This window comes from Cebus imitator, unplaced genomic scaffold, assembly GCF_001604975.1.
Source record: "Cebus imitator isolate Cc_AM_T3 unplaced genomic scaffold, Cebus_imitator-1.0 Scaffold50, whole genome shotgun sequence".
In the NCBI taxonomy this organism is placed as follows: Eukaryota; Metazoa; Chordata; class Mammalia; order Primates; family Cebidae; genus Cebus; species Cebus imitator.
In genome coordinates this window covers 8552018-8564833 of record NW_016107365.1, presented here as the reverse complement: position 1 = coordinate 8564833, position 12816 = coordinate 8552018, and the positions used below count along the sequence as shown (strand labels likewise).

Genomic DNA, 12816 nt, shown 5'->3' with positions numbered 1-12816 from the left:
TTTTTTGAGAGACAGAGTCTTGCTCTGTCACCCAGGCTGGAGGGCAGTGGTGCGATCTCAGCTCATTGCAACCTCTGCTTCCTGGGTGCAAGTGATTCTCCTGCCTCAGCTTTCCAAGTAGCTGGAACTACAGGTGTGCACCACCACACCCAGCTAATTTTTGTATTTTTTAGTGGAGATGGGGTTTCACTATATTTTGGCCAGGCTGGTCTCAAACTTCTAACCTCAGGCCATCCTTCCACCTCAGCCTCCCAAAATGCTGGGGTTACAGGCATGAGCCACCATGTCCGGCCTATAAGCTAATTTTCAAATTTAAATTTTTATTGAGTGAATTCTCATCTAAGGACCTTGTGACTTTGCTTAATTGTTTCAATGGGAACTTAAAAGTGAGTTCAGCAATTAAATGAAGAATAGCTTTTAAATGACAAATAGTTTTAAATAATTGTTTAAGAACTTCAAATTACTGTTGGGTTTAGGTTTACAGATAATTCATACACTTTATACAAATGGTAAGAGTCAGATACTTTTCATTCTTAAGGCCCATATTTTTATTTAAATGGGTGTTAAAAGGATTCATGCAATTTTTATTTCATCCTAAGGTAATTTTAAATTTTTTTATGTAGGTGGGTTTTACAAATATAAGTCACATGTTAACACCCAAAGGTCGAGTGTATGCTGAGTTGACTGTTTCTCACCAATCTCCTGGGGAGTTTCTATTAATAACTGGCTCTGGATCAGAACTTCATGATCTTAGGTAAGTGCACACCTAGTAAGAAAATTTTGTACATATTATATGTTGACTCAATCTTACATTGAGTTTTTCTTTTTACTAGTACTTGAAAGTACAACTTTATTTCTTCTTAAAGCTGATTGTTGCAAATAAATTTTATTTTTTGAATACAAAAATATTTAGAATGAGGGCCCCTCATCCATAAGCTACTGATTCTAATAATATTAATTCGCATTTATCAGGCGTCATCAATGTGCCAGAACCTCTTTTAGACATTACCTTAATGAATTCTCTTAATATTTTGCAAGGTATACATGATTCCCATTATCAGATGAGGAAACTGAGGTTTGGGTTAAGGTAACTTACACAAGCCTTTTGATTCTGATGCGCACATTTGGTCCACTTCCATAAGCTGCTTTCCTAAATTATCTTTGCCCCTTGTGATACTTTGTGCTTCCTGGCCCACAGCTGGATCTAAAGTAGCTGACCTGCCAAGTCCAGGCTTTACATGAATCTTTATTCTACTATAAAGTCTTTAGTCTAATATTCCAAACATATTTGGAATATTATTATTTAATAGATGTCTTACGCTGACAGATTCTCGCCTTAGTTGTAAAGTGATGCAAATTATATGCTCCAATCCAAGATATACTGGGGCCATCTTAATAGTTTAGCTTTGTGTAAATCCAGACGAACATTTTGTGTTAGGCTTAGATAGCTCAGGGACTGCTCAATAAATTAGAAACCAGTCCTATAACTTGGTCCCAATAACTCATCAAGACATAGAAATTGAAACTAGAGTTTCTGTCTTTTCCTTGTGATTGTCAGAGCAATTACGTGTCTTGTGGCAGGCACATTATTAACCTTTAGCAATATAACTGTGCCTCCTGTGTACAGGTATTAGAGACAATTTGAGTTTAAATCAATTTTTGAAGGCTGAATCATTAGTTTAAATGCAAAAGGGCTGTGTCACTATTTAAAAGAATTGGGTGGCAGAGCTCATTAAATTGAAGGATCCTTCTGTACTGTGAAAAATTATCCCCCAAATTTATAAGTGGGCGATTTAAAGAGAATCACTTAACATCTCTGGGGCTCAGTTTCCTCAACTTTAAAAATCAGTGTGATTCCGTGAAATGACACTCTGGGGACTTTCTGATAACTCTAGACACAAAGCATGTCTTCAGAGAAGTAATTTGTCACCAAAGTGTATTATTCGAGCAATATTTAACACAATGTTCATGGCTGAAACACAGATGGATTGAAGAAGAGGCAGTCAAAGGTGGGTATGATGTTGAAATTAAAAACATAACCGATGAGCTTGGAGTCCTTGGAGTTGCTGGTCCACGTGCAAGAAAGGTCCTTCAGAAGCTGACCTCTGAAGATCTTAGTGAAGATGTTTTCAAGTTTCTTCAAACCAAGTCCTTAAAGATTTCCAACATTCCTGTCACTGCTATTAGGATATCTTATACTGGTAAGATTGGAAAACAACCTGGAGTGAGTCTCTGAAATTTAAAAGGTCAGTTTTAAATTTTAAATTTAGATTTAAATTTGAAAGGTCATGCCACCTGAAGTGTGTGTGAGTGTGTACGCATGTGCACACTCACCCTCACTTTTGTCCATGCGACTTTGGAGGAACATTTTTTTCTCTGCTCAGCTCTTATGACAAATTTGTCTATTCACTCCTCGTCTTGAAAGTGGTTCCACAGATTTCTAGTCCCGTAGCTGCCTACCATCTGGAAGGGCAGATTTTAAAAAAAGTAGGAAGAGGATTGGCTGTTGGAATAGTTGGAATAGTCAGGCCAGCCAACTCTATCTGTGAACATTCAAGATGGTCTCCCAAAGACAGAATCTCCCATAGAGACCATTTTGAGTGTATCAAGCACCTCTCCTAGAGCATTGCCAACAATCTATCTTTCCTTCCAGACTCTAAGCTCACCGAGAAGTCTGCATCTAGCACCTAATCTTGCACATGGTAGATATTTGATACAGAGGTGAACGAATGCTCTTCACTTCCCCAGTAGTGCTCTGGGCTCCCTTCTAAGTTTTTCTAGACCTTGTCTCTCACAGAAGGAGTACTGCATGCCCAAACATTCATTCAATTATATGTTGCTCCTATTCTGTGGCATCCCATTAAGCACCTTACCATGAGCCCTCCACCTTGGGAAACAGGAGAATAGAGATTAAAGACCATAGCTCTTCCCTGGGTTCCTGCTATACCTTTTTTCTGCCCTTCTTCCACCCAACCTTGGCAAAATCCAGAATAAAAAATGAGCAGGTCTGGACCCAATGGCTCATACCTGTAATCCCAGCATTCTGGGATTAATGAAAGTGAATTAATTATCAGAACTGGTTCTAATAATATTATAATCTCAGCATTTTGAGAGGCCAAAGTGGGAGGACTGATTGAGCCCAGGAGTTCAGGACCAGCCTGGGCAACACAGTGAGACCCTGTCTCAACAAAAAATAAGACAAAACAAACCAAAACAAGAATAACAAAAATAAGTAGGATTTTGGGGGTTACATTTCATTTCTTTTGATTTTTGCCCCACAGCTCTATTGATGAATGGAATGACTAGGGAAGAAGTGGGAAGGAGGGGAAGTCAGACACTATGGCTTTCTCACTATGATGATAACTTGAATAATTCTTAGTTGACGATATTTTTAAGCTTGTGATTTTGGGCAAGGGGTTGGTTTAAACGTTGAATCCCTTGTCTTAATAAACTGCCATGCTAACTATTCACCTAACCTCATTGTGTGTGAAAACAGTCAAGCCTCATTAAAAACCTGGGGTCCAGGGTGGAGATTAATTCCTGCATTATAGTCTTTCTGTGTCGTGACAAGAGGTGTCCTGTGTACCACCATCTACATGGGTGTCAGGATTGGCACGAATGCATCTGTGATATTGTGGGCTTCTTCGTAGTGGGCTCTTGTAACTTTTTGTGAACTGGTCTTTTTAGAGACTGACAATGTCTGTGTTGCATAAGTGCAGTTTCTTCTGCTTGTATGTGTTCTAGCTAAAGCACATTTGATATAGTGATCATTGTTCTTGTTGTGCTGCGGCACCTGCGGGTTTATTTCAGGTGAACTGGGTTGGGAGCTGTACCACAGAAGAGAAGACTCTGTGGCGCTGTATGACATGATCATGAATGCAGGCCAGGAGGAGGGAATCGACAATTTTGGAACCTATGCCATGAATGCCTTACGCCTGGAGAAAGCCTTCAGAGCCTGGGGGTCCGAGGTTTGAAATGCTAGCATCTTTATTAAAATTTTATGTTTATTTATTTCATTTTTATATAAGGGCAGGTTTTAACTGCAGTAACATTGGTTTTGGCTATAAGAGAAATTCCATATAATTAGATAACTTTATTTAATTAGGGGAAGAGGTTTTTCTCCTTAAATTCTCAAGTGAAAGTTCAGTGGAATTCTGACATCACGTTTATTCTGCCGTAATTGATCCTAGTTGGCTGAGAGCCCTAGAAATCTGTCTTGGACAGTGGGGAGCTGGCCTACCTCATGGGATTAGAGTAACACTTTTCAAAGTCTCTCCACCTCTGTCATTTTGCCTGTCTTCATTTTCTTCTTATCTTGTAACTTTTGGTGAGTTAACACTCGTTTCTGAGGGGCAGGGGTGATAGTCCAGGATGTGGTGGTCCAGCCTTCCTCCACCATTAATAATGGTTACCAAGACTTTCTATTTGTATAGTGCTTTAACCATTTACATATTTTCACATGCATGATTTCAGTTTCCTTCTCAACTCTCCATTACCTCTATTTTGCACATAGTAGCACTGAGATTTAGAGAACCACTTGGTCCAGATTATCTAGTAAGTGGCCAACCTGTGGTTCAAACTCTGTTCTCCTAACTTTATTTCCAGTATGGCAGGCTGTTCTCTGGACCCATTCACTATTTCAGATTCACTAATTGTTTCTTTGGAAGACACTGAGGTTTTAGGCCTCAAAGATGAAATAAAGGATAGTGGTAAAAGATGGACTCAGAGCGGGGACTCTTGGGTGTGAATTTTTCCTCCACTACGCACCAGCTATCTGGCCTAACCCTCCAGATCTTCCGTTTGCTTTTCTAAAAAATGGAATTTTTATGCAACAGAATTATCATAGAAAGAGTCTAGGAAGTGCCAAGTACATAATTAAATGCATTTGATTGGAGGGCAGAGTATGTTTGAAAGCCTAGGCAGGGACCCAGGGGCATTTAGAGTACACAGAGGCAAGTGGGGAAGGTCTCCGCGAGAGGTCCCTTATTAAGGGATTCTCCAGCTACAACTGGGGACTGAGGCAAGGCTAGGCTCAGGAACAGAAGCAGAGGACAGCGCGGTCCCTGCACTCTCCAAGGAATGAAGCAGCAGGAGCAGCTCTTTGGGAGTCAAACATTTCTCCATCCTCCTGCCTTTTAATTTCTCAGATTTCCTCTCCCTGCGACCTCTTCTGGAAAGCTTTTCTCCTTCTTCCATCCCTTCGACTTCCCAGCAGTGCCAGAGCGCCCTCTAGTGTTGATACTGTGATCCTCTGTGCTTCATTTTTATTTTTATTTTTTTCTTTGAAGAAATTCTGAAATTTTGAACAGATAAAATAATTTTAGAGTAGCTCAAATTAATTAAGAAATATGAGGCAATGCTTATGTCATGTAAAACAAGCGCACATTCAATTGGTTTACGTAGGTGCTGTGTTGCTTTAAAAGTTTCGCTACTTTTAGGGGGTTTAGACTAGTTCTCTCACTGCAAAGAGAACAACAAAACAGCCCTGATTTGGTAGATATCACAGTGGCTTGCTCACATTTGGAGAGAGAGAGATTCAAACTCTGCTTATTCCTTTTTTCTCTCCTGAACTCCATCAGCTACTTTCCCACCATCTGCTTTCCCTCCACCTTATCCTGATTCTTGGCTGTGACATAACTAAATTGCTTAATAACTTTTCAAAACGTAGTTATGTAAAATGATTGCATAAATACATGTGAAAATCTTGTTTCTAGAGGGAACATCACGTGCATTCCCTCAGATGTTTATTAAAATGAGAGAGCTATGGAACACAGTGAATTTTAGTTTTTGTATTTGTTATACTCAAATGACATTTTTTGCTGAAAGGCTACATTGAATTTTGGATTAAAAAATTGTTTTCAAAACCAGTCTACAGTTTGCCTTTCTTTTTTGTTTTGAGACCGAGTATTGCTCTGTTGCCAGGTTGGCTGGAGTGCAGTGGTGCGAATCTCAGCTCACTGCAACCTCTGACTCCCTGGTTCAAGCAATTCTGCTGCTTCATCCTCCCAAGTAGCTGGGATTACAGGCATGCGCCACCACACCCAGCTAATTTTTGTATTTTTAGTAGAGGTGGGGTTTCACCATGTTGGCCAGGATGGTCTTGATCTCCTGACCTTGTGATCCACCCGCGTTGGCCTCCCAAAGTGCTGGGATTACAGGCGTAAGCCATCGCGCCCGGCCTAGTTTGCCTTTCTTTAGAATCTGTGTTGAAAAATCAAAAAGTGTTATTTCTCCTAAAAACAAATAGGAAAGTGATGTTACTGAAATGATTTGCACTCATCTAACATTTAAAATGTATGTTTCCTTTTTAGATGAACTGTGATACAAATCCTTTGGAAGCTGGACTGGAATATTTTGTGAAGTTAAATAAGGTATGTTTACATTCCAAAGTGCATTTGAAGTAAATCTTAACACCATGATGCTATTTTGTGACAGAACCATGCTTTAAAATTTAACCATACGTGGGTTATAAGAGAAACGAGGTGAACATAAATGCTAAGCATTGCTCAATTGCTTCATATTACTCTTTTGTCAATATTTGCTTAGCACGAGCTATTGGGAATGTGCTTGCAGATTTAAGATAGCAGAATCCAGCATCTTTAAGGGCTAAATCTAAATTCTAAGATAAAAATTAGTAAGGATAAGATGATTATCTGTCAGATTCTAGTAGACATTTATGTCGGAAGTGCATCGTGTTGTGTATGTTCTGGTAACTCCCAGTGACTTGGGAAGTTGCACATAAACTGATCAAACATACTGCATTCATTGATTCTCCCAGATACTCACAGCGTGGAACAGCCTTGCTTCAGCAGATCTGTCCATCTACTTGTCAAGCATCTTTGTGTGTAACTGCAACATCTGAATATAAACAAATAACACGTTTCAAATGTGTTCAGCATAAAATGGGTATTAACTGAGAAGCTAATACAAGCCCAAAGAAACATAACTGATAAGACACTCCAAAGGGAACCCCTACATCAGTGGTTCTTAAAATGTAGCCTTCAGACTAACAGCATCAGCCTCATTGGGAACTTGTTAGAAATGCTAATTCTCAGGTCCCACCCTAGAACTACTAAATCAGAATCTCTGGGAGTCAGGCCAACAAATCTGTTTTAACAAACCCTGCAGGGGATTCTGATGCCTGTAAGGTTTGAGAAGCATTACTCTAAATAATTATAGTGGAAAAGCCTATCCTGAGGCCAATTTATTACAGCCAAGCTCATCTATCCAAGTCCTACAAATATAAATGAGGTTACCCCATTGAGCAGTGCCTAAGAGTTGTAATGAAGAAACTTAATAGAGCTGCAGTGAGTGGTAGTATTGAATAATAAGGGCAGCAGCTGCTACTGTTTAGGATATTTATTAGAATTCCAAAAATAAAATGTCCTGCCTAGGTGGTTATAAGCTACAGACTGATTTTTCATCCTGTGGAAATATGTGAATACATGTATATGACTCAATCAGGCCAAGAAAACTTTTCTTATGACCCTATGTTCCCAAATTCTGAGCTATAATATTAACATAAAACATGTATATTTATAGTATGAGATTTTAGGAAAAAGAATCTCGTAAATGGTTTTAAAGGGAATATCTTTCTGTACATTCCCCCTGTGTTTTATTTTTACGATGTACCATCTGCCTCCAGATCAGAGAAAGCAGGTGCTTGGAATTTGGGCAGACCCTAGCAGCAGATTGCTCCTTCTGACAGCCGAAGCTTTACTTTAGTTGTTTCAAATAAGGATAAAAATGGCCCAGCTCTTGAAAGCGCTAAATTTCTGTTGTTGGTCACCATTAGGTAGATAGGTAACTGATTCCTTTTGCTTCAGTGTTGGGATATTATTTTGGGGGGATAAGGCATAGATAAATAATCCCTTTGTAATGAAATGAAATTTTCAAAAATCTTTTATGATTATTAGCAAGTGTGGATAGCGTATTAAGTTTTATGGGCAAATAACCAAAGCTCATCTTGGAATGAAGTTAGTTGTTTAACAGATACTAATTTTGATTTATGGCCTGTTTTTATAATTTCTGAATCATTGCTTCTCATTCAAGAGTCACAAAGTTAATTCCTAATGACTTTATAGGGTAAAAGTCTTTGCAACCCAAAGACTTGGCTCCAACTGAGCCAGTCTTTTTCAATTATGTCAATTAAAGTGGCTAGTTGGTATCAACCTACTCATAATGATGCTTGCTAATCACCCAAGACAGGTGACTAGATTAGATCAACTTTGGTGGTTTCATAGTAGTCTTATAATGTGAAACAGGCTCCTGGAAAACTTATTAACTTTACAAACTAAGCTTCATAACTTGACCATTCAAGTTCGGTGCCTAAAAACTCCAAACTGGCTTCACACAACATTTTAAAGAATAATATACTGTAAGCCTATATTGCTTCAGAAAATCAGTGCTATGGGAAAACAGGAGCAACAGCTAATACAGAGGGATATTTATATTTGATACCAAAACAAACAAAGCAGAAAACCTGGCATTTTACAATTGTTTGAAATCAATTATTTCTTTCCCTCAAACCAAACATGTAGAATTCTCTGGCTGGCCCTTAGTTATTTACACAATGATTGTTTAAGCCATAATGTGAAGAAAAGATAGAAGACTGTGTCAGACCTAGAAGGGTCCCTGGCGATCAGCTGGTACCCCTCCCCCGACATCTGAAGGGGAGGAAACTGAAGCACAGGGAGGGAAAGTGACCTGGGGGAGGCCGTTAGCTCAGGTTGAACACCACCCTCTGACCTCACGGTGGAGCTTTCTCACCCACCACGTTTCCCCACAAAGTCCTTTTCCACAGTGGGCTTATCAGACCTGAAAGACTGCCCGAGAATTTCTTTCTCTGGCAACATATATTATTTGTATGGTCTACCTTTTATTAATGGACACTCCCCACATGTTTTTTGCTGTAACTAATTTTGTGTCAGAATAGTTGCTTTGCCCATTTTAAGGAGGAAAATGGCTGGGTAAGCAGATGGGCCATCAGGCCTTATTAGGGTGAATCGTGTTCTTGTCAAAGCCTGTCAGAAAGTCAGGAAAAGAACAATGGAGTCCCGAAGAACTCTTTCATCACAAAGGGAGATAGTGCAGTGGCCCTCAATTCCTTCCCTCTTGGAGTTGTTCCAGCCTCAGTCCCCTTCCTCTGGTGTTGGCTAATGTGAAATTGATACACATGTATCATTCATTAATCCTTTCATCTAGTAGACATTTATTAAGTATCGCTGATTAGACACCTTGCTAAGCCATAGACCTAAATGTTAAAGATATACTCCTGATGGCTCTCAGATCTCCTGAAGCTAGAAACAAAGGGCATTTCAAGACCTAAAGCTGTACGGATGCGTTCTTGGCGGTAGCTGTGAAGATGAGGCTGAGGGCTCTCCAGCCGCATACAACAGTGCCATCTTGTGGGAAGTACGCCATAGAGCCCTGCCAAGAAGCCTTGACCAAAGCTGCCGTAGAAACAATTGAATCTATATTTAAAAATCTTCTTAACGCAAAACCCTTCACCTGAAACAACTCATATCATTGTTCTTAATGGTATTTTTGGTATGTTCCAAAGGAAGTATCTTTTGGGGGGAAAATCAGTGGGCTTTTTTTAGCTGGAAATGGAAGAAATGCATTAATCAAGAGCAAAAGGAAAATCAGCTGCCTTTGGATGGAGTCATAGGTATTCGTGGAATTTTCCTCATGGAAATACTGAATCTTTGTCCATTTCTGGAGAACCTCCATGAAGATTCACAGAGACTCAAATATTAAGCAAAATGTGTTGAAGCAGATCAGAAGAATTTGTTTTCTATATGTTTCTCCCTCTCTTTCTCCCTCTCTCCTTCCCCCTCCTCTCTCCCTGTCTGGTTTCTAATCAGTAGAAACAGAATAAAATGTGATCTATTAACCACAAGTTATAAGACAAAGTTGATTCTAAAAAATGCAGGGTCTCTTTCTGAGAAAAGATTTAAATTATAACTGTTCAATAACCAAAAACAACCCAAAAAACCTGGTAAAGAGGTAAAGACTCGGCACCAAGCCTTCTACATCCCAGGTATTCAGTAAATATTAACTATTATTAAAACATCAAAGAAACAAAGAAAAAAATCAAAGTGGAAAGGAACCATTGTTCATAGACAGCAAGTTAGAAAGAAATTTTTAATATATTGTAGTGGTCAAAGTATCTGATTCTCTTGGGGAAATTTGAGGTAAATGGTAATAAGAATTGAGGAGGCAGAAAATTTTCAGTGATACTCACCCCTGGCTGGACATTAGAATCACTTGGGATATGATTCTTTTAAATAATATGTTGCTCTTTAAAATCTTAAGGCCCAGGCTACACCCAAGATCAATTTAAAAAGAACCCCTTACAAGTACCCAGGCATCAGTTGTTTTTAATTCCCCAAGTGATTCTCCAGAGAAGATGGAGAATTACTGTTTGCAACCAAAGATTTTCAACTGGCTGACCATTATTATCCTGAAGAACTAAAAATTACCTGAACTAAAAGAACTAAAAACTTCCCAAGTAGTTCTCAAGTCTGGTCCACAGACCAGCAGCAACACTGTCACCTGGGGACCTGCTAGAAAATTCAAATACAAATAGTTGCGTACCATCCCAGTCCCACAAAATCAGGAACTGCCAGGGTAGAGCCCAATTATCTATCTATCTGTCTGTCTATCTGTCTGCCTATCTATCTAATCTGTTTTTATTGAGACAGAGTCTCACCTTAGTGCCCAGGCTGGAGTGCAGTGGCACAATTTTGGCTCACTGCAAACTTCGTCTCCTGGGTTCAAGCAATTCTCCAACCTCAGTCTCCCAAGTAGCTGGTATTACAGGCACTTGCCACCACACCGGTTAATTTTTATATTTTTATAGAGATGGAGTTTCACCATGTTGGCCATGCTGGTCTTGAACTCCTGACTCAGGTGATCTACCTGCCTTGGCCTCCCAAAGTGCTAGGATTACAGGCATGAGTCACCACATCTGGCCCAATAATCTATTCTAATAAGCCCTCCAGGTAGTTTCAATGCAGTTTATTTAAGAACACTGACCTACCCCAAATCAATTAGATTTACTCTAGGTGTAGGGCCTGTGTTTCATTTTTAAAGTTCCACAGGTGATTTCTTTTTAATTCAGTGACTGTTAAGAACCACTGTCTTAGTTCTTTTAACTCCATACCAGCTACAGTCTTGAAAGTAAATAGGAAGGTAGAAAAACAGGTGGATTGGTCAGAGGATGGTGCTATAGAGCTGTAGTGGAATGGAAGTAAATTAATAGATCTATAGCCCGTGCTGGCTAGGCTACAGATTCATATTCTGCCTCACATCTTTGTTTTTTCTTTTAGAACTGGGTAGTAAGTGGACTTTTTTTAGTCATGAAATTCTAGCTGTGTGGCCCAGGAAAGCCATTTAACTTGGTTTTATTCCTGAGATTTTTAATCTGTAAAAGAAGCCTACTTCTGCAAGTCTAAAATCCTACGGAATACCTCCTAGCACAGTGGTGAAGCCGTTGGTGCCATGTTGTCTTTATGAGCCACATAATTATGTCATCTGAATTAAGCCATCCTTATTCTGTTACCCGTTTTCATTGCTGAGTGATACGGGGAAGGAGAAGAGAAAGGAGGGGAGGGGAAGAGAAGGAAAGGAAGACGAAAGAAGTAAAACTTAGCTAAAGTATAGCTGATCATACCTGAAACACCTGTCAGGATATATTAAACTGAAGCCATTGACTCATTATTTTAATATATATCCAATTTCTGTTAGGAAACAGTACTTTATTTCTACCCTAAAAGCTGAAATGTGATGTTTAGCTAACTGCTTTCAAATTTGGATATCCATGGAAATGCAGGCCCAGGAATGAATTGAAGTCATTTTTAAGATTGCTTGTATTTTTATTATTGTTTTAGCAGTGTATTTGAACATGCAATAAATTGACATACTTAAGCAATTTGATAACTTTTAGTACATGATGCAGCAGTGAAACCATCACCACAATGAAGATAGCAAACCTGTCCCTCATCCCCACGGTGCTCATGCGCCTTTGTGATCCCAACCTGCCACCCTCCCCACAGCCTCACCTTCCCCCAGGCAACCATTTATGTGCTTTCTGAGACTCTAGGCCCATTTGCAATTTTAAGAATAAATGCAAAATCTATAAAAATGGAATCATAGAGTATATGCTTTTTGGTATGTGAATTCTTTCCCTTAGCATAACCTGAGTCATTTGTGTTGTTATGTTTATTAGTAGTTCATTCCCAGTGGTGGCTCATATCTGTAATCCCAGCACTTTGGGAGGTGGAGGTGAAAGGATCACCTGAACCCAGGTTTGAAACCAGCCTGGGCAACATAGTGAGACTTCTGTCTCCACAAAATATTAGTCGGGCATGGTGGTGCATGCCTGTGGTTCTAGCTACCTGAGAGGCTGAGGAAGGAGGATGGCTTGAGCTTGGGAGGTCAGGGCTGCAGTAAGTCACGTTTGTACCATTGCACTCCAGCCCAGGCAGCTGAGCAGGACTCTGTCTCAAAAAAAAAAAAAAAAAAGAAGTTCATTCCTTTTTATACGAAGTATATTCTATTGTATGGATATACTAGAATTTGTTTATATACTCGTTGATAAATATTCAGGATGCTTCCAGTTTAGGGCTATTACAAATAAAACTACAGTAGTCTCCTGGTATACCTGGGGGATTGGTTCTGTGACTATCCAAGGTTACCAAAATTTGCTTCAAGTCCTGCAGTTTGTCTGTGGAAACTGCCTATAGAAAAAGTTGGGGTTTGCATCTGGCAAACACTGTTTTTTTTTGTTTTTTTTTTTTTTGGGACGGAGTT

At 39.4% G+C, this 12816-nt stretch overlaps 1 protein-coding gene across 3 annotated transcripts in view; it reads left to right on the top strand.

Moving 5' to 3' along the window:
* Positions 1–12816, top strand: part of DMGDH (dimethylglycine dehydrogenase) — a 78234-nt gene that overhangs the window by 44988 nt on the left and 20430 nt on the right. For all 3 annotated transcript variants that reach the window (XR_005200093.1, XM_017527712.2, XM_017527714.2), the window contains 4 exons: positions 624–754; positions 1984–2201; positions 3811–3968; positions 6312–6371. Coding sequence is in view for 2 of the 3 variants with exons in the window: in XM_017527712.2 (XP_017383201.1) it covers positions 624–754; positions 1984–2201; positions 3811–3968; positions 6312–6371 (567 nt within the window). In the remaining variant the exon portion in view is untranslated. The remainder of the gene's footprint in view (positions 1–623; positions 755–1983; positions 2202–3810; positions 3969–6311; positions 6372–12816) is intronic.